Source organism: Lygodium microphyllum, chromosome 12 (assembly GCF_053477565.2).
Source record: "Lygodium microphyllum isolate KBCC chromosome 12, Lygodium_microphyllum_v1.1.10, whole genome shotgun sequence".
Lineage (NCBI taxonomy): Eukaryota > Viridiplantae > Streptophyta > Polypodiopsida > Schizaeales > Lygodiaceae > Lygodium > Lygodium microphyllum.
This window is the reverse complement of record NC_141146.1, coordinates 12,550,957-12,573,026: the sequence shown is the minus strand read 5'-3', so window position 1 is coordinate 12,573,026 and position 22,070 is coordinate 12,550,957. Positions and strand designations below refer to the sequence as shown.

The window sequence follows — 22,070 nt, the reverse complement described above, 5'->3', positions numbered from 1 at the left end:
AGAAATTGTTTGACACAAAACAAGCATGGAAACTTCAGAGGCATTTCTACTACAGAAATGCAATGCCATATAATAAAATCTGTATCACCTTGTTGGTTGACTACTTATACAATGTTCCTCTTCTGGTTCAAAATGCTTTAAATGCAGGCAAACTCAAACTAGTATCGTTTCCAAAGTTTTATTTATTAAAACATCAAATCCACAGTTAGGAGTATGATAGACGAGAAGCTATTTCAAGTTTTAATCACGAAAGCTCAAAGATATTTGAGGCAACCTCCATATCATTGTGGAAAATACAACAATCCATCTTTTTTGTCACTTTACAACATTCAGAGCATCAGTCAATGTCAGCACGTTTGACAAGAATGTTTCTATGTTTCTAGCAATGGATCAGAGACTGAATTCACTTGTGACGTCCTTTACCAGACACTTGTTACAAGTGCATACTTATTTTAATTTACTTGGAGAGTACTGCCAGGGAGAGAGGTTTCTAGGAGCCATCAAATAGGGACAAGAGAGTACATCATAGAAGACTAGGATCACATGTTAGCTATACTTGTAGGGCCAATACACCCAACCAAATGAGCATTACAGAAAAAAAAAGGAAAGATGCCATATTTTCTTTGAATCAGAAACCCTATATTGAAATTAATTTAATTCAGGTCACCACCACAAATTGAACTTTTCTTCAATCATTTCAACAGCAAATAGCATTCATGCATATCATGGAGTAAAGCCATAGGCATAACTTATGAGGTACAACTAAGGACTACTGCAAAATATCATTTACACTATAATTAGCACTTGCTGCTTCACAGGCTTAAAGTGCATCCTAGGTGATTCAGATAACATTCAGGCCCAATATTCAATACAAGTAACACTTGGGCCCCATAACCAGAGCTGTCTGTAAAGAGTCACTGCCTAGGTTCTTTCTCTTTTTTTTCAGCCAGTTTTCTATGTTTAGCTTCATCTTCAGCCTGTAGCATTAAATGTAGGTTCTTTTTGTGCCTTGAAGAAGAGAAGTGCTGCCTCTGAATGTTGTGAAGTGCCTTGCCAGATTTATCAGGCCGCAAGAACTTCTTACAAGCCCCACACCAGACTTTCCATCCACCATCTCTATACTGCAGCTCCAAATGTGACTCTGGATGTTGCTTCTGTAGACCATCGAAGAAAACTTTTAACTTTTCAACCGTATCACCATCTTTCAATTTCCTGTATTCACGCATGTTTTCTGCATCCTTTCCTTCCTCCATCTTTTTGTCATTAGAAAAGCTTTGCTTTTGTTTGTAAATTGCAGAGGGTTCATACTCTCTTTGGGTGATAATGCTGGCCATGGCAGTGCCTTGGAAAACTTGCTTATCTGTGTTCATCAAATCAAGCTCAACTAAGGTCTTAGCACTGTTTGACATATCTATCCACCAAATCTGGTGCTCTCTTGAAGAAAAGCCTCAGCCTAGCAGGCCAGCCAACATTCACCATTTGCAAGAGCCATGTGCCAATAGAAGTCTCTGAGGTAAGCCTAGAAAAATGCTATATTAACATTTAAGCATAAAGAGTGCACATTAGTTAAGGGAAACCAGAAAACAAGTGCTACCTAACAGCAAGCATAACTATTAACATTGAACAATAAATATCCATAAAGCCTGTGGTATGTACAAGAATAAATAGGAAGCAAGAACTAGCCATACTTATGAGTCTTGAGAGACTCAGTTGATAGAAAACAAGTCCCTGGAATTATGACATATGCATGCATTTCTACTTGGCAACACCGTGCACTCACCACCTTCAGTGCAGAGGTATCAGGAGGCAACCTCTTTTGTACAACAGAATAAGCATAGGCAGTTTACAAGGTGGTTCCATAGCATACAACTGGTTTAGTATGTACATGGCAGCAGAGAGGTTTAGGCTGTACAAAATCTGGACAGCTCATATTTGTCAAACTGGTCACTTCCATAGCATGAAATATAATGAAATGTGACAGGATAGAATTTGGGAATATACATATTACCTCAAACACGCGTAGATTTCTAATCATAATCGAGATCGCATGACCAATTCTTTGGCAAGAATGAACTTAAATGACAATAGAATCGACACTTGAATTCAAAACCCGAGCTTTAAGGCATATTTGATAATGTGCTACCCATTCATTCCCAACCCAGATCCTCCTCCATAAATGCGATCACATTACCTTTCTTGTTGTTGTCGCACTTATTCCAGCCACCTCTAGCATCTTCTCTCTCCCAGATTTCTTTCTACCCTAGGAAGTCATGCATGTGCAAAGGCTGTTGTTTTCAGCTTTACTTTGCATTCATTCAAATCAGTCGTTTGTTTCCCCCTTCAACATCTCTCTCTCTATGTTCTTTCTGGCTTCCATACTACATATATACACAACCCTCCACTCCTTGAGCATTGCATACTCAGTTTTTTCAAGTTTCTTGCATTCAATCGTTCTCTACTTTCATTTGCATTCTTGCAAAAGTTGATTGTGTCAGTTGTGTTTGTGCATTGTCTTCTCTCTACAAACCCTAGTGTATCCTCACATGTTATAAGAGGTGATGCTTTGTAAAGAGCGTCTTGAGCTATCTTGAGAGGTAGGCTTGCACAAGTGAAACGAACTCACTCACTCCGTCTCAATCACCTTCAACTTGGGAGCTCCTAGCTTTTCAAGATGTGGAGGAAGACATGTCTTCTTTATCATTACAAATAGCTCTCTAGAAACTAATGGCCACAAAATTTTGGGAAGATCTCAAAATAAATATCCTTCTTCAAGGCCCAACTCTCCTTCTCAACCAACTGATTGCTTAGGCTGGCCACTTCTCAGTTGGAGGAGAATGTAACATCAATATATTTACAATCAAACATTCTCATCTCAACCATGCTTAATGGCAGGTTTGTATGATCCTTTGACCCAAATTTGTACTAGTACAATAACAGTGGTGTATACTGCACACGTGTACTTAGCTAGCAATGCCACAGCAAACATGTTGATGGCGTGCTGAATGACATGAGGCAAGTTGATGCAATTTTGACAACAGGTCATCATTTTGTGTGTCAGGTAGCAAAAATATCAACATTGATAAAATTTTGGCAACACTAATGTCAAAGGGTCAACTTTTTAAAAGTCAGTTTGGGATATTTTAAAGATGAGTGAAGCAACAAGTTGTGGGTTGCATTCATCATTGCAGTGATCATAGACGAGCATCATATCAACATGTGGTGATTGTGATCAATTGATTGTCTTCCTTCTCAACAAGATCCGTTGTGAAGTGTTCAAGATCATCTTCAATGAGTCATTGGCAAGATTTGAGTGATCCCAATCTTCAATTCTTAAGCCTAGATGCATTTGTCATCATATACGATTTCCATAATTGGATTTACAACAGCAGCTTAAACTAAAATTTATCCCGCATAAGAGATAGTGAAATGCTTGTTAGATTTATTTATCCCTGTGTGTGCACACACATTATTGTGCAAAAGTGTGTGTCTAAGTGTAAACACCTTTTACACCACTTAGCATTAAATAAAGGTCAAAGGTGTAGACCTTTTACACCACTTAGTATTAAATAAGGGTCAAAGGTGTAAGTGGATGCCTTAGCCTATATATTCAGCCCTATCACTTGTACTATCATCCCTCATATCTCATCTACCATTATCAATCTATTTCTTTCAGTTTGTGTACTCTCTCTCTCTCTCTCTCTCTCTCTCTCTCTCTCTCTCTCTCTCTCTCTCTCTCTATATATATATATATATATATATATATGGAGTTCCATCCATAGCATGCCAGCCCATCTTCATAACCTCCACCTACTCTACTGAGCAATACAACAAACGTAGTCAAGCTTTTCTTAATCATGTTGTTGAAGATCCACAAGTTCTCATGCGTCAAAGACACGCTAGAGGCTCCCTCTGTTGGGTGTAAAGTCCCTTAAATCTCCACGTGTATAAACTTATATGGGTGTGCACACACCCTTATTTGTACCCTATAAATACATTTTATTCTTTGTGTACCGTAACAAGCTGGTACACTCATCTTGGGATTCTCACTCTCTCACACACAGCACTGCTCCTACTCCATTTTTGACTCACATTCCATTGCGCACTACAACAAACTAGTATCGAAGCTATGGCAAGAGTGTGCATGCTTCCTGAGGACAGTGCGAGTCGGTTCAGCATGTGCACGCAAAGGTGGAGTCAAGTTGTCATTTTTCAGTCAGTCGAGGGGCGGCAAGCATTCATTTTGACCAGATGAAAAGGTTTAGACAACAGGTCAAGTTGGTCGGGCACAGCTTTTCCAAGCCACCATGGCAACAGGCATCTGTCAAACGAGACCAACCGACAGCATGGCTGGCAGGCAACGGCCTAGCGGCAGCATCCGACACTCACGGGACCCAAGTGGCAGTCAACATGACGTGGCGGCAGTCATCTTGCTGGTCACGTCAGCACTTCTCAGCCCAAATTCATCTTTTTTTTTTTAATCAAGCGAGCCCCCTACTCAATAACGGGCATTCGTGCGTGTAAGCACAATTCTCAGTTTTGTGTAGATTTGTGCCCGAAAATTTGGGGCTTTTCCCAGATTTGATGCTATTCGTGTATAGCAATGACACTGGACCTAGAAATTGCAGAAATTGTGCACATTGGCCTTTAAAAGTCTCGGGCTTTTCATGTATCAGTAAAATTTTACTCAATTGAGCCAAACTTACTAACATTGGTGCACATTTGGACCCAAGAAATTTGGGGCTTTTGCAAAATTTTGCTAAATTTGCTTGTTTTATGTTCTCGAGAACATGTATTAATGCAATCGGGTCAGATTGGTCAGTGAGATTTTGGGGCTTTTGCTGAAATTTGTGAACTTTGGCAAAATTGATGTGTGAAATTCCCATTGGGGACATTGTTGAAGCAATCTTGGTGTTGTAAGCAGTGTAATTTGAGTTTATTATCTCTCACTTTTGAGATTTTGAAGAAATTGTAGAGAATTTTGGTGTTTTTTGTCTATCAAAAGTACTTTGGTTGTTTCACTAAGCAACAATTGTGCTTTAACCTTTGATGGTGTTAGGGGCTCTATTCTCAATCTTAGAGGCAGGTCAAAGAAGAGGGGCAATGCAAGAAATAAAGGCAAAGTAGGAGTAAAAGCAAGGGAAAACAGCAAGATGTTAATTGCTATCAATGTGGGGATAAAGGGCATAAAAAGCCCGATTGTCGGTACTACAAGAAAGAGCAAGAAAGAAAGAAACACCAAGGAAAGAAAAAGAAGGATGACAAGAAAGATAATAACAACTGTCCCTCAAAAGAAATTGCAAAGGCAAATGTTGCATCTAGTGTGGTCATTGAACAATTGTGCTTTAACCTTTGATGGTGTTAGGGCTCTATTCTCAATGAGGAGATCAAAAGAAAGTCCAATGGAGAAAGCAATGGTTCAACCTATTATCTTAGAGACAGGTCAGAGAAGAGGGGTAATACAAGAAATAAAGGCAAAGTATGAGTAAAAGCAAGGGCAAACAGCAAGATGTTACTTGCTATTAATGTGGGCATAAAGGGCATAAAAAGCCCGATTGTCGGTACTACAAGAAAGAGCAAGAAAGAAAGAAACACCAAGGAAAGAAAAAGAAGGATGACAAGAAAGATGATGACAATTCTCCCTCAAAAGAAGTTGCAAAGGCAAATGTTGCATCTAGTGTGGTCATTGAAGAGCTTCCTTACACTAAAGAGATACTTATTGCAACATCATACAATGGTGTAGATATTATGGCAGCCCCAAGCAATATGCACATCACCAAAAAAGAGGTAATCGATGCTTTACCTTCACCTCATAATGGGTTGTCCCAATCATGGATAGTGGACAGGGGTGCCTCTTTTCATGTTACTCCCTCTTTGGAGTCATTTTCAAAATACATTGCAAGTTGCCTAAACAAGGTTTACTTGGGCAACAACCATGCATGTGAGATAGAGGGTGTAGGTACCATTCACTTGGCCCTTGAAAACGACCAAGAGCTGATTTTTCAGGATGTCAAATATGTACCTAGCATAAAGAAAAGTCTATTGTCAGTTGGGCAACTTAATGTAAGAGAATATTTTACTATATTTGGTGGTGGATCTTGGAAGGTCCACAAGGGCTCTATGCTGATTATTAAGGGTAGTAAAAAGGGGACTTTGTACTATTTGCATTGTAAAACGGTACCTAGCAAGTTCTTGGTTGTGGCTGAAGTTCATTCAAAAATGAAACTTTGGCACAAAAGCTATAGATCAAAGGACAAAGCTAGATATGAAATCCATCAAGGGCATCTTCATGGGATATGGAGATGAGGGAAAAATGGGTTATAGAGTTTGGCTTCCTCAGGGCAAGAAGATAGTACACAACTGAGACGCAATATTTAATGAGGCAAAGTTGCTTAAAAATGCTACACAAGGTCACCTTGACAAAAAGTAGGTCAATTTTCAACATGAACAGCCAGCCATTCAACAGCCATTAGCTGAAGATTCTATTCCTTTTGATACTGAAACTGAGCAACAACCTATTGTGCTACAGCCAAAAGATAATGGATAGCAAATAGATGCACAAGATGGAATAGGACAACAAGAAGAACATGCTGAAAACAAGTTATAGCAACAAGAAAATGCTGAAAATCAACCACCAGGTGATGGTGTGCACATACCGGAGGATATAGGCCCATTGCTTAATAATACAAATCATTGGGTAAAAAAGTCTACAACTGTCAAAAGGCAATCACAAAGGTTTCAGCCATCTTTGGATTGCATTTTATTGACTAATGAAGGTGAGCCTCTCACATTTAGAGAGAGACAGTCATGTGAAAACAAGAGAAAGTAGGAGCTTGCTATGCAAGAAGATATGAAGTCTTAGTATGCAAATAACGATTGGGAGCTTGTAGCTTCACCAAAGGATAGGAAAGCTATCCCTAACAAATGGGTTTACAAGGTGAAATGTATTGATGGGAACCCCAAGCACAATGCACATTTGGTTGCTGAGGGCTATACACAAAAGAAAGGCATAGACTTCCACAAGGTCGTTTCACCGTTCGCTCTCCCTGCATCCTTGGATGCCATGGATTTAAACACATTCATGCAGATCACTGCTTATACACTAAAAAGTCTTATTACACTAGTCTTATATGTGGATGACATGCTGATTGCTAGAAAGCATAAGAGTACTTTGAATACTCTTAAAAGGCAACCGAGTTCAACCTTCTCAATGAAAGATTTAGGGGCAACTAAACACATTTGAGCATGCGCATTAAAAGAGGTTGAGGGCACCACTTGTTTCTCTCACAAGGCAAGTATATTAGCAAAGTACTCGACAGAGTTAATATGGTTGATGCTAAGCCTCTTGGTGTGCCTTTACCGCCACATACAAAGCTTAGCAAAGCTGATTGCCCAAAGGATGATACAGTGACTAGTGCTATGAAGGGCATACATTATGCATCAGCTTGTGGTTCTTTGATGTATGCCATGGTTGCAACCCGCCCTAATATTGCTCATGCAATGGGACTTATTAGTAGATTCATGTCTAACCCTAGCAAGCCACATTGGGAGGCAGTGAAATGTATCTTTAGATACTTAAAAGTTATACAAGACAAGTGTATATGCTATGAAAAAGGTACACTAGAGTTGCACGGATTATGTAATTCAGACATGGCAAGAGATCTTGACACTAGAAAATCTACCAATGGGTATGTCTTTACTTAGGCTAATGGGGATATTTCTTGGCATTCAAGGTTACAGAAAATTGTGGCATTGAGTACTACAAAGGCTGAATATATTTCAGCCACAGAAGCTTCTGAGGAAGCTATTTGGCTTGGCCGATTGGTCAAGGATTTTGGTCTCTCTGCATGTACTCTAGTGCTTGGTTGTGATAGCCAAAGTGCCATATGTCTGGCTAAAAATGCCGTGTTTCATGCACGTACCAAACACATGTGACATTGCAAGGATTGGCAGTATATCGTTGGCATTTCAACATGGTTCAATGTTCACTTTGCATAATGTGAAGCATGTAACCCACCTCGAGAAGAGCTTGATAAGCAGAAGGTAGCTAGATGATGAAGGCTGTCATACCACTTTTGGGGATAGCAAATGGAAAATATATCAGGGCTCTAGAATTGTTGCCAAAGGCTCTAAAAGTGATACTCTATATCCATTACATGTATCTACTGTCCATGATCATGTTGTCACCATAATCGAGCAGCCAAGTGTGTCTTTGTGGCATAGCCGGTTGGAGCACATGAGCCAAATTGGAATGAAAGCGCTTCCTCGTTTGGGTTATTTGCCATGTTTGAGATATGCTAGTTTTGACCATTGTGATCATTGTATTTATGACAAGCATGCTCAAATATCACATAAAAAGTCTCTTTAATCTTCACCCTTAGAGTTGGTACTTTCAGATGTATGTGAGATGCCAAGGTTGTCTCTAAGGGGAAAGAAATATTTTATCCCCTTTGTTGATGATGCCACACGCAAAGTATGGGTTTATCTGATCCGTCGTAAAGATGAGGCCTTGGATAAGTTTAAACAATTCCTGACACTTGCTAAAAATATAACCAGCAAGACATTAAAGTGTCTTCCCTCTAACAATGGTAGGAAATATGAGTGTAAAGCCTTCCAAGCCTTTTTTGGCAGTAAAGGGATAAAAAGGGACCTCACTGCCCCTGATAATCCATCCCAAAACAGTTTCGCAAAGCGCATGAATAGGACTATTCAAGCAACGGTCCATACCATGCTCTCTCACGCTACATTACCTCGTGGATTTTGGACAAAGGCTCTTATGACAATTGTATACTCGATAAATCGGTCACCAAACAAGTCTTTTTTTTTGGGGGGGGGGAGGGGGGAAACGAGGGAGAAAGAGTTCCTCAAGAAGTGTGATCCGGCTAGCCACCTTCTTACACACACTTGAGAGTTTGGCTGTGAGGCATTTGTACACATACGCAAAGAACAACGCAACAAATTGGAGCCAAAGTCCTGTAAATGCATTTTCCTAGGATATGGTAACAAGGGAGAAATGGGTATAAGTTATAGGATCCCGAAAAAAGGAAAACCATACAGCAATGATGTAATCTTCTGAGAGATTGCATGCATAAACAACCTAAAAAGACAGAAGAAGTAAAAAGGGTTGCGTTTCGAGGAAAAAAAACCTACAGAACAGCAAAAAGTGTCCCCTATACAGCAACAAATACCTCCTGTAAATGACCCTATAAATGCAGGAAATGATGCTAAAATTGATCAGCAAGAAGTAGCCCATGATATACCACAATTTTAGTAAAAAAATGTGCCTTTGGAGCAGCTGGAACAGGTAGTACAACATGCTAAACCTTTGGAACAACAAGCTATTAATGCAAATTTGCAAGCTGAACAACTAGCAAACATTGATCATTAGGTCCATAAGCTAACCAAAAATACCAAACAACCGGATAGGTTAGTTCCTAGTGCGATTTATGTTGTTGATTATGTCATGTTGACAGACTGTGGTAAACTACCATGCTTCAAGGAAGCAATGGACAGAAAGAAGAACAAGAAATGACAATAAGCTATGCTGTCAAAGATGAAATCTCTAAAGAAAAATGGTACTTGGGATTTGGTGGATTTGCCAAGGAGCAAAAAATCCTACCATGCAAATGGGTTTACAAAATGAAGGTCGCCTCTGGTTCCTCACCAAAGTACAAAGCACAACTAGTTGCCAAAGGGTACAAGCAAGAACATTGGATTGACTTTGATAAGATCTTTTCTCCTATAGTCAAAATGACTACTTTTCGAACCATATTGGGTTGCTTGCATGTAATGTTATGGACCTCGTACAAATAAAATGAAAAGACTGCTTTCTTACATGGTGATTTGCATGAGGACATATATATGCAACAACCAAAAGGTTCTATGGCAAAGGGGCAAAAAAAGATGGTATGTGAACTCAACAAAAGCTTGTATGGGCTGAAACAGACAACGTGTGAATGGTATCATCATTTTGATACATTCATGCAATCTCAAGGTTTTCAAAGAAGTCAAGTGGATCACTGCTTGTATACCAAGAAGGTGGCAAATGGCAGCCTTATTATACTAATTTTGTATATGGATGACATTTTGATTGATGGAAGGGATGTTCGTGCGTTAGACACATTGAAGCAGAACCTACATAGCAACATTTATATGAAGGATCTTGGTGAAGCCAATCATATTCTTGGCATGCGTATACTCAAAGACAAATCGAAAGATCTTCTTTAACTGTCACAGCAAGAGTATGCATCCAAGATTTTGCAGCATTTCAATATGGAGGGAGGAAAAGCAATTGGTGTACCATTTATGTGAAACTCAATGCAGAGGACAGCCTACATCCGATAATGAAAAGGCTAAAATGGCTAAGGTCCCATATGCTTCAACTGTGGATAGCTTAATGTATACTATGGTTGCTACACGTCTTGACATAGCATTTGCGGTGGGAGTGGTTAGCAAGTACATGGCACATCCTGGTAGAAAGCATTGGGAAGCAATAAAAGGTATCATGAGATATCTTAAGGACACAAAGGATGTGTGCATCTTCTTTGGAAAGCAAAAAGCATATGTCATTGGCTTTACGAATGCAAACTATGCTGGTCATGCTAATTGCATGAAGTCTACCTCAAGGTATTTATTCACTTTCACAGGGGAGCAGTTTCTTGGATCTCAACGCTACATAAGTGTGTTGCATTGTCTACTACAAAGGCAGAGTATAGGCTTGCAGCATTTCAATATGGAGGGAGGAAAAGCAATTGGTGTACCATTTATGTGAAACTCAATGCAAAGAACAGCCTACATCCGATAATGAAAAGGCTAAAATGGCTAAGGTCCCATATGCTTCAACTGTGGGTAGCTTGATGTATGCTATGGTTGCTACACGTCTTCACATAGCATTTGCGGTGGGAATGGTTAGCAAGTACATGGCACATCTTGGTAGAAAGCATTGGGAAGCAATGAAAGGTATCATGAGATATCTTAAGGACACAAAGGATGTGTGCATCTTCTATGGAAAGCAAAAAGCATATGTCATTGGCTTTACGAATGCAAACTATGCTGGTCATGCTAATTGCATGAAGTCTACCTCAAGGTATTTATTCACTTTCACAGGGGAGCAGTTTCTTGAATCTCAAGGCTACATAAGTGCGTTGCATTGTCTACTACAAAGGCAGAGTATGGGCTTGCAGCATTTCAATATGGAGGGAGGAAAAGCAATTGGTGTACCATTTATGTGAAACTCAATGTAGAGGACAGCCTACATCCGATAATGAAAAGGCTAAAATAGCTAAGGTCCCATATGCTTCAACTATGGGTAGCTTGATGTATGTTATGGTTGCTGCACGTCTTGACATAGCATTTGCGATAGGAGTGGTTAGCAAGTACATGGCACATCCTGGTAGAAAGCATTGGGAAGCAATGAAAGGTATCATGAGATATATTAAGGACACAAAGGATGTGTGCTTCTTCTTTGGAAAGCAAAAAGCATATGTCATTGGCTTTACGAATGCAAACTATGCTGGTCATGCTAATTGCATGAAGTCTACCTCAAGATATTTATTCACTTTCACAGGGGAGCAGTTTCTTGGATCTCAAGGCTACATAAGTGTGTTGCATTGTCTACTACAAAGGCAGAGTATGGGCTGCCATTGAGGCATGCAAGGAGGCTTTATGGCTTTCACGTCTGGTGTGAGAGCTTGGCATCACTGACTCCTGTCCTCCACTGTGATAGTCAAAGTGCTATCATGCTAGCACATAATCCCATCTTTCATACAAAGGCGAAGCATATACAAGTGAAGTATCACTTTATCAAGGATGTACTAGATAGCAAAAGCATTGAGCTTGTCAAGATACATACAAATGATAATCCTGCAAATCTTCTCACAAAGGGACTTCCAGTAGAGCAATTCACTCATTCCCGATAGATGATGATGTCTGAGTGAAGCAAGGCAAAAGCGAAATGGCCGTGACAAAGAGTGAACAGAGAGAAGAGAGAGAGATAGAGAGAGAGAGAGAAAGAGACACTAAAACGCAGAAAATCTGCAGTGAAGAATGTTGTGTAAGGATGCAGAATTATACACGGGTGCAAAGAGAATATCTGCGTATGTCTCCATCTTGAGGACTTCAATCTCCGTCAGCTCCGAGTGCTGTCTTTGTCACCAGCAGGCTGAAATCTGTCAAATACAAGTGTGAAACAATGTGCTGAAGAGTTGCTATATATAGCAGAAAAGAAATGCCAAATAATGACAAGGTCAGCTGCATTAAATGCAGCCGACTGGTGCAAAATTGTCCGACTGTACTGGCCGACTGCAGACTGCACGTGGCATCTGCCCTAATGGTGATGACGTGGCTACTGACGTGGCACCTACGTGTCTACTGCTCTGACTTTCTCTACACACTGTAACACTCTTGGTTGTCCAGGGAATGGCAATCTCTAACGCCCCCTCTCATAACTGGACAAGACATAAGGTTGAGGGGTCTAGCATGTCTTCGAAGAAGAGCCTGGGGAGATGCCTTTGTGAACAAATCTGCACGATTATCCTCCGTCTTGTAGTACTCCACATCTATAGTCGCATCCAAAAGCTTCTCCTTAATGAAGTAGTATTGGATCTCTCTGTGCTTCATCCGGGCATAGAAAACAAGATTCCGTGCCAAGGCAATGCAACTCTCATTGTCGCACTACAAGAGAGTAGGATGAGTCTAGGGGCAAAACAACCGCCGAAGCCACACAGTCTCACATGTGGTAGAAGACGCAGCCCGATACTCTACCTCAGTTGAAGATAGGGCTACCGTGGGCTGCTTCTTGCTACTCCAAGAGATAGCACCAACACCCAAGGTAAAACAATAACCTGTAGTAGACCGCCGTTGATCCACATCGCCAGCCCAATCTAAATCACTCCAACCCACAAGAACTCAGAAGTACCTGTACCTGCTCCATAGAAAATCCCAAGGTCAGAGGTCCCCCTCAAAAACCAAAGTATCCTTTGAGCAACCTGCCAATGCACATGTTGAGGTGCACTCATGAACCCAGCCAAGAGACCTACAGCAAAACATAGATCAACCTGCATGTTGAGGAGCCAAATCAATGATCCAAGCAGTTGACCGTAGCGAGTAGCATCCGCCAAAGGAGAATCTGCGTGTGAAGTGGCCTTTCAATTCGGATCCATAGGAGTAGAAATGGACCGACAATCCTCCATCTCAAAAGTCACCAAGAGCTCCTGTACATATCTTTGCTGAGAGATGAAAATCCCCCATTGAGATTGATAAATCTCATGGCCCAAAAAGAAATGGAGAAGTCCTAAATCCGTCATCTCAAACTTCTGGTGTAGGGCTACCTTCGTCTCTTCGACCTTCTGGGTATGAGCACCAGCAATAATCAAGTCATCAACATACAAAACAAACAACACACGACCTCCCTCGAAAGTGTGCACATAAAGCTACGGATCGGTCCTAGAGCGCCGATATCCCAACTTGGCCTGGAGAAATGAATCAATCTTCTCGTTCCAAGCATGCGGAGCCTGCTTCAGGCCACACAAGGCATTCTTTAACCTCTAAACCTGCCCATCTAAGGACCCAAAGCCAAGAGGCTGCTCAACATGGATCTCCTTCAAATCACCATTCAAGAAGACCAACTTCACATCCAACTAAAAATCAGGCCATCTCCTATGACCAGCCAAGGCAAGAACAGCACGAATAGTCGCCATGCGAGCTGTAGGGGCAAAAGTATCATGGACGTCAACACCCGGGTATTGTGTAAAACCTTTAGCAACAAGGCGAGCCTTATGCTTGTCCAACGAGCCATCACTATGATACTTGGTCTTGAAGACCCATTTGACACCAATCACCTTCTTATGAGAGGGACGATGCACAAGGAACCAAGTGCCATTCCGCTCAATAGCCTCCAACTCGGCTTCCATCGCCTTCCGCCAATGATCAGACTATAAAGCCTTCTTCGTTGATGTGTAGTCTTGATCCTCAATCACTTTATGAGAGGAACGAGGCACAAGGAACCAAGTGCCATTCCGCTCAATAGCCTCCAACTCGGCTTCCATCGCCTTCCGCCAATGATCAGACCATAAAGCCTCCTTCATTGATGTAGGCTCTTGATCTTGCATAACATGGGGCATCAAATAGTAGTTAGAGCAAAGAAGCTCTGAAGAATGTGCACAGTGCCTCCGTGACCTTTGCGGTCCATCCTACAGTTCCCACTCCACAAGGACCCCCTCAATCCCTGAATCAGGAAGTGTGTCACGGGCTCAACGAGGAGGCCGGATCTCTCCTCGACACTCCCCATCTACTGAAGACTCCGGTACATCCACTGGCGAGATCTCCTCTAGGAAAGCCAGTGGAAAAGAAGACTCGGAATCTGAAGAGGAATCTCTGTCGAGAGGTTCTAGCTCCAAAGGAACTGTCTCAGGAGCCCAACTCTCCCCTAGATGTTCAAGTACAGGGTGCTCCTCACCCCCCTCTGTGGCCGAAACTTCCACGAACTGCACATCTCGACTCGTGTAGACATCCCACTTTACGAGATCGTACAAGCAATAACCTTGGGACTAGGAACAGTAGCCAACAAAAACCCGTCGTCGGAAAGCCACCTCAAATTTGTCACGCTGAGTCTTCGAGATGTGCACATAGGCGCCACACCCAAAGATCCTAAAATAAGAGACATCAGGCTTAGTCCCAAAGTAAGCCTCAAAATGTGTTATCCTCTCAACGACCGAAGTGGGGATCAATTAAGAATGTGGACTGCAGTAGCCACTGCCTCGGCCCACAAAAACTGAGGTGATTGTCAATGCTCCATCATAGTGCGTGCCATCTCGATCACACTTCAATTCTTCCGCTCCAAAACGCCATTCTCTTGAGGAGTGTTGGTATTAGCAAACTCCTAGTGAATGCCTCTATCTGCATAAAAACCAATAAAGTCATTAGAAACAAATTCACCACCCTTGTTTGATCGCAAGGTCTTCAATCTCTAACCCGATCGGCTCTCCTTGAAGAGAAGCCAATCATTGAAGTGGGGGAAAGACTCCGACTTCAGCGTCAAGAAGTAAGCCCATGTCATCCTACTGTAGTCATCTACAATCAACATGAAGTACAAGCTCCCCTTCAAGGACTCATTCCTCATAGGGCCACATAGATATGTAGATACAAGCTCCATAGGTGAAGTAGACCGCCTCGAAGCTCTATTGGAAATCGCATCCCTATACTGCTTCCCACGAATGCATGAGACACATGGATGCTGGCTCACCACTATGTTTGATAAACCTCGAACAAGTGATCCTCGAGACGCCTTGCAAAGATACTCAGTTCAGGTGGCCAAACCGAGCATGCCATAACTCGGATTGTGTCTGAGAGGTAAGAAAAAGAGAGATAAGAGCAAAAGAAGACTTCAATTTGTAGATGTCATTCTTCTCATACCCTGAAGAGAAAACCTTCCTCGATCCACGATCAAGCACTCGAACAACATCACTATCAAACTCCACCAAGAGACCAAGAGAACAAATCTTCTGGACTGAAAGCAAATGATACCCTAAACCTGGCACATGCAACACCTGTGAAGTGTGGATACCACCGCGTCCATCTGAAATCAACTGCATCTCACCTCGTGCAGCAATAGACACAAAAGAGCTGTCTCCTACGAGAATCTATCCACACGAGGGTCGCAAATGGGCAACAGCAACTATCAAAGGAGTCATAGGCCGTGAGGCACCACTGTCCACAATCCACTCTCAAGCCTAGGGAGCTATCATCGCAACATCAGAAGGCTTCGATGTAGAGTCCTCAATGACAACTAAATGTAGAAAAGCAGCTGATGAGGGTGCAACCACCACTCCAGAATCCTTCATGTCCTACTTGTCCTTGTCGAGGACATCCTTCTTCCAGTGGCCGGTCTTACCATAAATATCGCATGTCGATTCTTCCTCTTTGTCCTTCTTATGACAAGCACCTTCTAGTCCATGATCACCTAGAACTCCACGTCAGTCTCTATAGACATCTTCACCTGCAATGCCTGCACAAACGCAAAAGAAACCCCCCAACTGTGAAAACACAACATGCTAGGGCTCTCGTCTCTGCTTCCTGAACCTTCTTCAACCACCGGAGGCGATGAAAAGGTAAAATCTGCACTTGAAGGTCAAAAACGCAACCTTCTTCCTTATCTAACAGCAGAAAAACAACAACAGCTTCAGCAAATCTTCTCTTTTCTCGCACGCCCACACTCGCCTCAACCTTGTTCTTATGCGCAACCCACTTGCTCGCACTTGAACGCTGAAAACGCAGCCTTGTGTCCACATTGAAAACTCTTCAGTTAGATCCACCCTAGGTCAATCCTTCAATGCTCTAACTCCATGTCAGAGTGAAGCAATGCGGAAGTGAAATGACCGTGACAAAGAGTGAACAAAGAGATGAGAGAGAGAGAGAGAAAGAGAGTGAAACGCAAAAAATCTACAATAAAGAATGCTGTATAAGGATGCAGAATTATACATGGGTGTAGAGAGAATATCTACGTATGTCTCTGTCTTCAGGACCTCGATCTCCATCAGCCCCAATGCTATCTCTATCACCAGCAAGCTGAAATCTATCAAATACAAGTGTGAAACAATGTGTTGAAGAGTTGCTATATATAACAGAAAAGAAATGCAAAATAATGACCAGGTCGATTGCATTAAATGCAGCCGACTGGTGCAAAACTATCCGATTATACTAGCCGACTGCACCTGTCCGATTGCAGACTACCACATGGCATCTGCCCTTGCAACGATGACGTGGCTGTTGACATGGCACCTGCGTGTCTGCTACTTTGACCTGCTCTCCACACTGTAACACTCCTAGTTGTCCAAGAAATGACAATCTCTAACAGATGGGAGTTGGATAGTATGTGTCACAGATGGAAGCTGGATAGTATGTGTATTTTAGCTTTACATACTTAGACTTAGTTGATTCTTTTCTCGACCTTCAGGCGTGCTACCTTTAGGTAGAAGGCAGCAGGCTATTGGGAATAAAGGGCCACCGTGCCTTTTATACATGCTTGAGTGTGAACACACCCTTGCACTTGTACTTTAGTCCTTTACATATAACTATCAAAAACCTTAAGGATGGTACATCTTTCGTACCCACACATTGTGCATCACTCTCTATTGTTGCTGCTAACTCTCTCCCCAGTCGCTATTGCCTAACATTGAGCCTCCACTACTTGTCAAACACCATGACAACTACGCTAAAGAGACAAATTCTCGACCCTACATTGGTAGCTGAGACTATGTATTCTTGGATAGAATGGGGATATAGAGCCATTTTTCAAAAGTCAACATCATCATTGTTGCCCTTGGCATCACCATCTAATTGCTTAAGTCATCAACTCTATTGTATCTCTTCCTCGTCCTATTGTTGCCCATCTTTGTAGCTGCATTTCAACTATTGCCAACCACTTTCAATTTATTGCATTTAATGTCTACAACCAATGAGATTGGTGATTGCCATCCTTGGAGGTTGTGCATCAATATTAGACTACCCCTTGCCAAGGTGGTGGTTGCATTTTGCTAGATCTATGCATCTCCTTTACCTTGACATCCCCAAATCTATACATTTTGGCTCCTCAACTTGTGTAGTTACCTGACATATCCCTTCACCATCTTGCATCAAGCTCAGTACTTTGCTAGACTCATGATTCATTTCAAAGGACAACACTCTCCATCCACTTACACAAGAGAGGCTATTGTGTTAGCAAATATGTCAACTCATGTGTGAGTCTGAGGTGCAAAGGCTTGGGCACATTATTTAGGTCATTTAGGCATTTTTTATTGTCATTTTATGGTCATATTGGGCATTTATTGTTGGCTGACCTGACATATTTTATGGCATTATTTGTGCCTAATTATTATGGGCTGCTTCTCCTCACTTGGTCAGTTCGCCACTTGGAGTTCCCGTGGAGAGAGGAGCTGGTGCCAGTGCCCTCGAAGCCAGTGACTCATTGTTGTATGCAGCAGTCTTGTGTTTGATATACGGATTCCATTTCCCGAGCATATACCTGAGTTCTCATCTATATTGTGTTCTTTCTTTCCCTTTCTCTTTTGTCTTGTGTTTCAGCAGTTTATTACAGCTTATGTTTACACTTCCATTGCTACACCACTTCGACATGGTATCAGGTTTCAGGATTTGTGTTCCTGCTGTGTTTTCTTGCTAGTTTCAGGACTGTTTTCACCCTTGCCAATCAGGTGTCTGCTATTTCATACAAGCGACGAGTTTTACCTGCGTTTTTCGCAGATTTGCCATTGCCTGTTGTCTACCACCCCTCTGCTGCCTGTGTTTTCGGTTTTCAAGCTGCTAGAACAATTTTTCAGTAGCAATATTCAGCTTGCGTTTTGGTGTTCCTGTCCCCTTCCTGATTGGGCGATTGTACCTTCAAGACGTTTTGGCTGTTTTTGGCAGTTTTTGACTGATTTGTTGATTTTTTGCAACAGCTTGTCTTCTTTTGGCTAGATTTTGGGTTATATTGTATGTAAACTCTTGTTTTTTTGCAATCTGTGCTCGTGTTTTGGCTATGTTCCCTCTCCAAATATCTTCTCTTCTCTACTTCTCTTCTAAATCCTCTATAGATGGCTCCTCCGTGCACATCCACTAATGATACATTACATGGAGATTCGGATGAGGCTCTTGCCGCTTTAGAGAGGGGTTCGAAGATGAAAGAGTTAAAGGCCCAATGTTACCACTGTAGCAAGAAGGGTCACTTGCGGAGGGACTGCAAAGAGTTAGCAGCTTCCAGGAAGAAAAAGGAGCAGAAGACGAAGCGGGATGTGGACTCCTCCGACGAGTCATCATAATTAGACACAAATAATGCTATAAAATATGTTTGGTCGGCTAGCATTTAATGCTGGTCGGCCAATAATAAATGCCCCATATGACCATAAAATGACACGATTAAAAAATGCCTAAATAACCTAAATAATGTATCCAGGCCTCTGCACCTCAAACTCACACGAGCTGACATATCTGCTAACACCCTCTCTCAGATCATGGGTGATCTGATACAATACAATGGTACAATGAGAATGAATCATAAACCATACAACATAGAACCACCATGTAGAACCATGGATACCCAAGCAGTGGTGGGTGATCAAACCACCACCAAGGTACCTCGAAGAGAACTTGATGTCGATGTCGATCATACTAGCTCCGAAAAATAGAGAAGATTATAGTAGCTCACAATGTCTATCAACAATGCCGTTGATGTAGCACACATGACCATCCTGTCACCAATACCATAGCACATAAATGAGTATGGATCCCCTCCTTTGGCCAAACTACCAAAGTGTTCCCTCATGTGAGCTGTAAACGAAAGCCACCCGCTCTCTATCAAAGAACTCACCCATCATGAACATGAATGTCAATCCTAGCTCCAGGATTTGTACCTACCAAACTTCGGTCAATATGTCAGGGGCGTCTCTCTCTAAATCATGTGCTAATATAGTTTCTCGCATTCGCCATTCTCTTATTCTTTTAAGTTTTTATTTTTTTTCATTGTATCAGTCATCTTTGCATAATCTATGTTTGCTTTGCAAAAGTAAGTATACCCTCACAATGTTGGCTTCTAGAAAGGTCCCCCTCCCCCAAGCCATTTACAGGGCATCCTCAGAAGGAGTTATCCTAGCATGAGCTACCGATGTATCCAAGGCAAGATACCCATAACCCCAAGGAAACAACCTCATCGCCCTCATCAATGCCAAATCCAAACCATCATCACTCGCTAGAAGACCCCCACACTTGTAAGCTTGGATGATTAGAAATGGAAGTAACACCCCATGACAAGGCTACTTCGCACTATAGTTGCATCATGAAAGTGACACTTTTTAGGTGCAAACTTAGTTAGGCCCAATTATTAGACTTAGTCAAATCTACTCGATAGACATAATCTCTCAATCTAATTTTATTTAACTACTAGATACATGGACATTATCATTCAAGTTTGATGATAGTCGTCATCTCTAGTTATTTTGATAGTTCGATTTTGAGGACACCTTACATGCTTGGGCCTCCCACTTTTACGCTTGCATTATCTTGTGAAGATGGCTCTTCCTTTGCAAGCAACGTGGAGGATGTTCTACTGGGAGGAACACTCTTCTCAAAAGTGATGTAATAATTTGATCGTGCCAATCAGCAATTTGCATGTTTCATTCAATATCACAATACCATATGAATGCAATTGTAAGTGCTCTTTTGTTTGAACCTTGGTTTTCACAGCTTTGAGTGCACAAGTAAGTCAATACTTTTTTGGGGTACATTAAAGTACAATACATCGATGCATAATAATTGCTTGGTACACCATATTATGCACTGTAATGCTAGAGTGCAAAAGAAAACATTTAGACTTTGAAAAAATGAAGCCTTGTGAACAGCCATCAATTTCTCATATAGTTTCTTATCACCTAATTTTTTCCACAACCCTAAGACTCTATGTTCAGCCAAAACAACCTTAAAAATCAAACAGGTTTAAGTTTATTTATAGTATGATGCAATGCAGCTTAATTTTCATAAGGCACAATGTGAACCTGGCTGAGATTAAAAGTCAACTCCCATAGACCTATAATACCTCTTTCAGCCTATAAAAGCCAGAGATTTTCCTCTCTGGACATAGTAGCCAGCCAATAGATACCCTGCCACACAACTTGCCCCTAATACTTCATCCTGGGAACACGGTATTACAAGCAAACTTAGGTCCTGGAGGATGGATGACTACTCATTCGATCCTTCTTGTGATGTCAACTGCGTGATAAATTTGCAACTTCCCTCGGAGGAAATCAAGTTTAAACACCATATCTTCAAGTAAACACGCACTTTGATAAAGGCAAGAACAGCGGACTCACTCTTTTACTGAGTCGATTATGGTGCTAAGCTTCGTCCACATTGTGAGGACCTCACCTGTCCTCGGGGGGGGGAAGGACGGGGACAAAAGGGGGCGAGAGGGGAGAGAAAAAAAAAAAGGAACAGCGCACCCATCAGCTACCCGATTATTACTTTAGCTGCTGCAAAACGATTGTGAGATACTCACTCACCCTTTCCGCGCCATCGGCCTCTGCAAGCTCTTCGAGCAGACAAAAACGGGCGGCAAATGCGCTCATTTCATGCACGATCGCACACTGTAAGTCAACAAGACGAGCTGTAAAAGGCTGTGATAAGCGGCCATGGCATTTTCCATTTTCTGCAACGACAGACATTGCTTGATAGGGTAAAAAAGGGGGATGGACAGGTCGCGGGAAGCTTACCAGGATGAGAGCGTTGTCGCACTGTGGAGTCACGGAAGAAACCCTACACATAGTTATCGTGTAAAGAAAAGGACCCGGCCATTATTTGACTATTTTACTTATAAAGCGTTTCTTTAGACGCCACAACTTAGTTTAATATTTAAGGCTTGTTTTTATTTTTAATGTAATTTAGGCCTTTGGATTCTCCATGGCTAAAAGCCCCAATTATGTCCTACACCTAACCAAAAAGAGGTATGTTTGGGAGGGGATTTTACATCTTCTTTTGAGATTTGCAAATATGAGTACATCGGTGACATCAAAAGGAATCTAGTGTGTCTACTGTTAATTTTTCTAATCTCTCGTATTACGTACAATCAATAGGACACTTGCAATTTTCCTGTACAATTGTGAGCTAGTAAAGTGACACTTTTTTAGCATATCACTCTATGATACCAAGCAAGATTCCCAGCATATTTTCCTCTCTTTTCTGCATTACAAGTCCAAAGGAATTTTTTATTTTAGCACACATTTCACCAGTGGCCCCGTTACCCTAAACGCGTTGAAGTTTAAGCCTTACAAAGGACCATAAATCATCCTAAATTCAAGTGGTCTGAAGATGCAATGGTGTGTTTTCAATCCTCATGGGCTGCGCAGTGCTTTTCATGACCCTATCCCTTGCATGGTTAGGAAGACCATCCATGTTACTACCTAACCACTTTATTTCCCTACATGATATAACTTATAAAACTAACTAGTGTAAAACAATGGTTTGATGCATTAATGTGGCCTAGGATACCCATGTTGCTCTCTTTGTGAACGTATAGGTTTCCATCATGTTAC

General features: G+C 41.6%; 1 protein-coding gene across 6 annotated transcripts; it reads right to left on the bottom strand.

The window, feature by feature from the left end:
• Positions 1–697: 697 nt before the first annotated feature.
• Positions 698–21,326, bottom strand: LOC148027462 (uncharacterized). Of its 6 annotated transcripts, none has more exons than XM_087689170.1 (4): positions 21,252–21,326; positions 21,038–21,125; positions 20,853–20,907; positions 698–1,530 (listed from the first exon to the last, which is right to left on the bottom strand). In XM_087689170.1, the coding sequence occupies exon 4, from the start codon at positions 1,407–1,409 to the stop codon at positions 915–917; it is 495 nt and encodes a 164-aa protein (XP_087545296.1). In that variant the 5' UTR covers positions 1,410–1,530; positions 20,853–20,907; positions 21,038–21,125; positions 21,252–21,326; the 3' UTR covers positions 698–914. The 6 variants fall into 6 exon arrangements, with proteins under 6 accessions (XP_087545296.1, XP_087545293.1, XP_087545295.1 ...); XM_087689167.1 differs by having other exon boundaries at positions 698–1,519; XM_087689169.1 differs by having other exon boundaries at positions 698–1,508.
• Between the last annotated feature and the right edge of the window lie 744 nt (positions 21,327–22,070).

Excerpts from the sequence above, each read along its gene's own strand:
- LOC148027462 (XM_087689170.1), bottom strand. The coding sequence starts at position 1,409 with ATGTCAAACAGTGCTAAGACCTTAGTTGAGCTTGATTTGATGAACACA.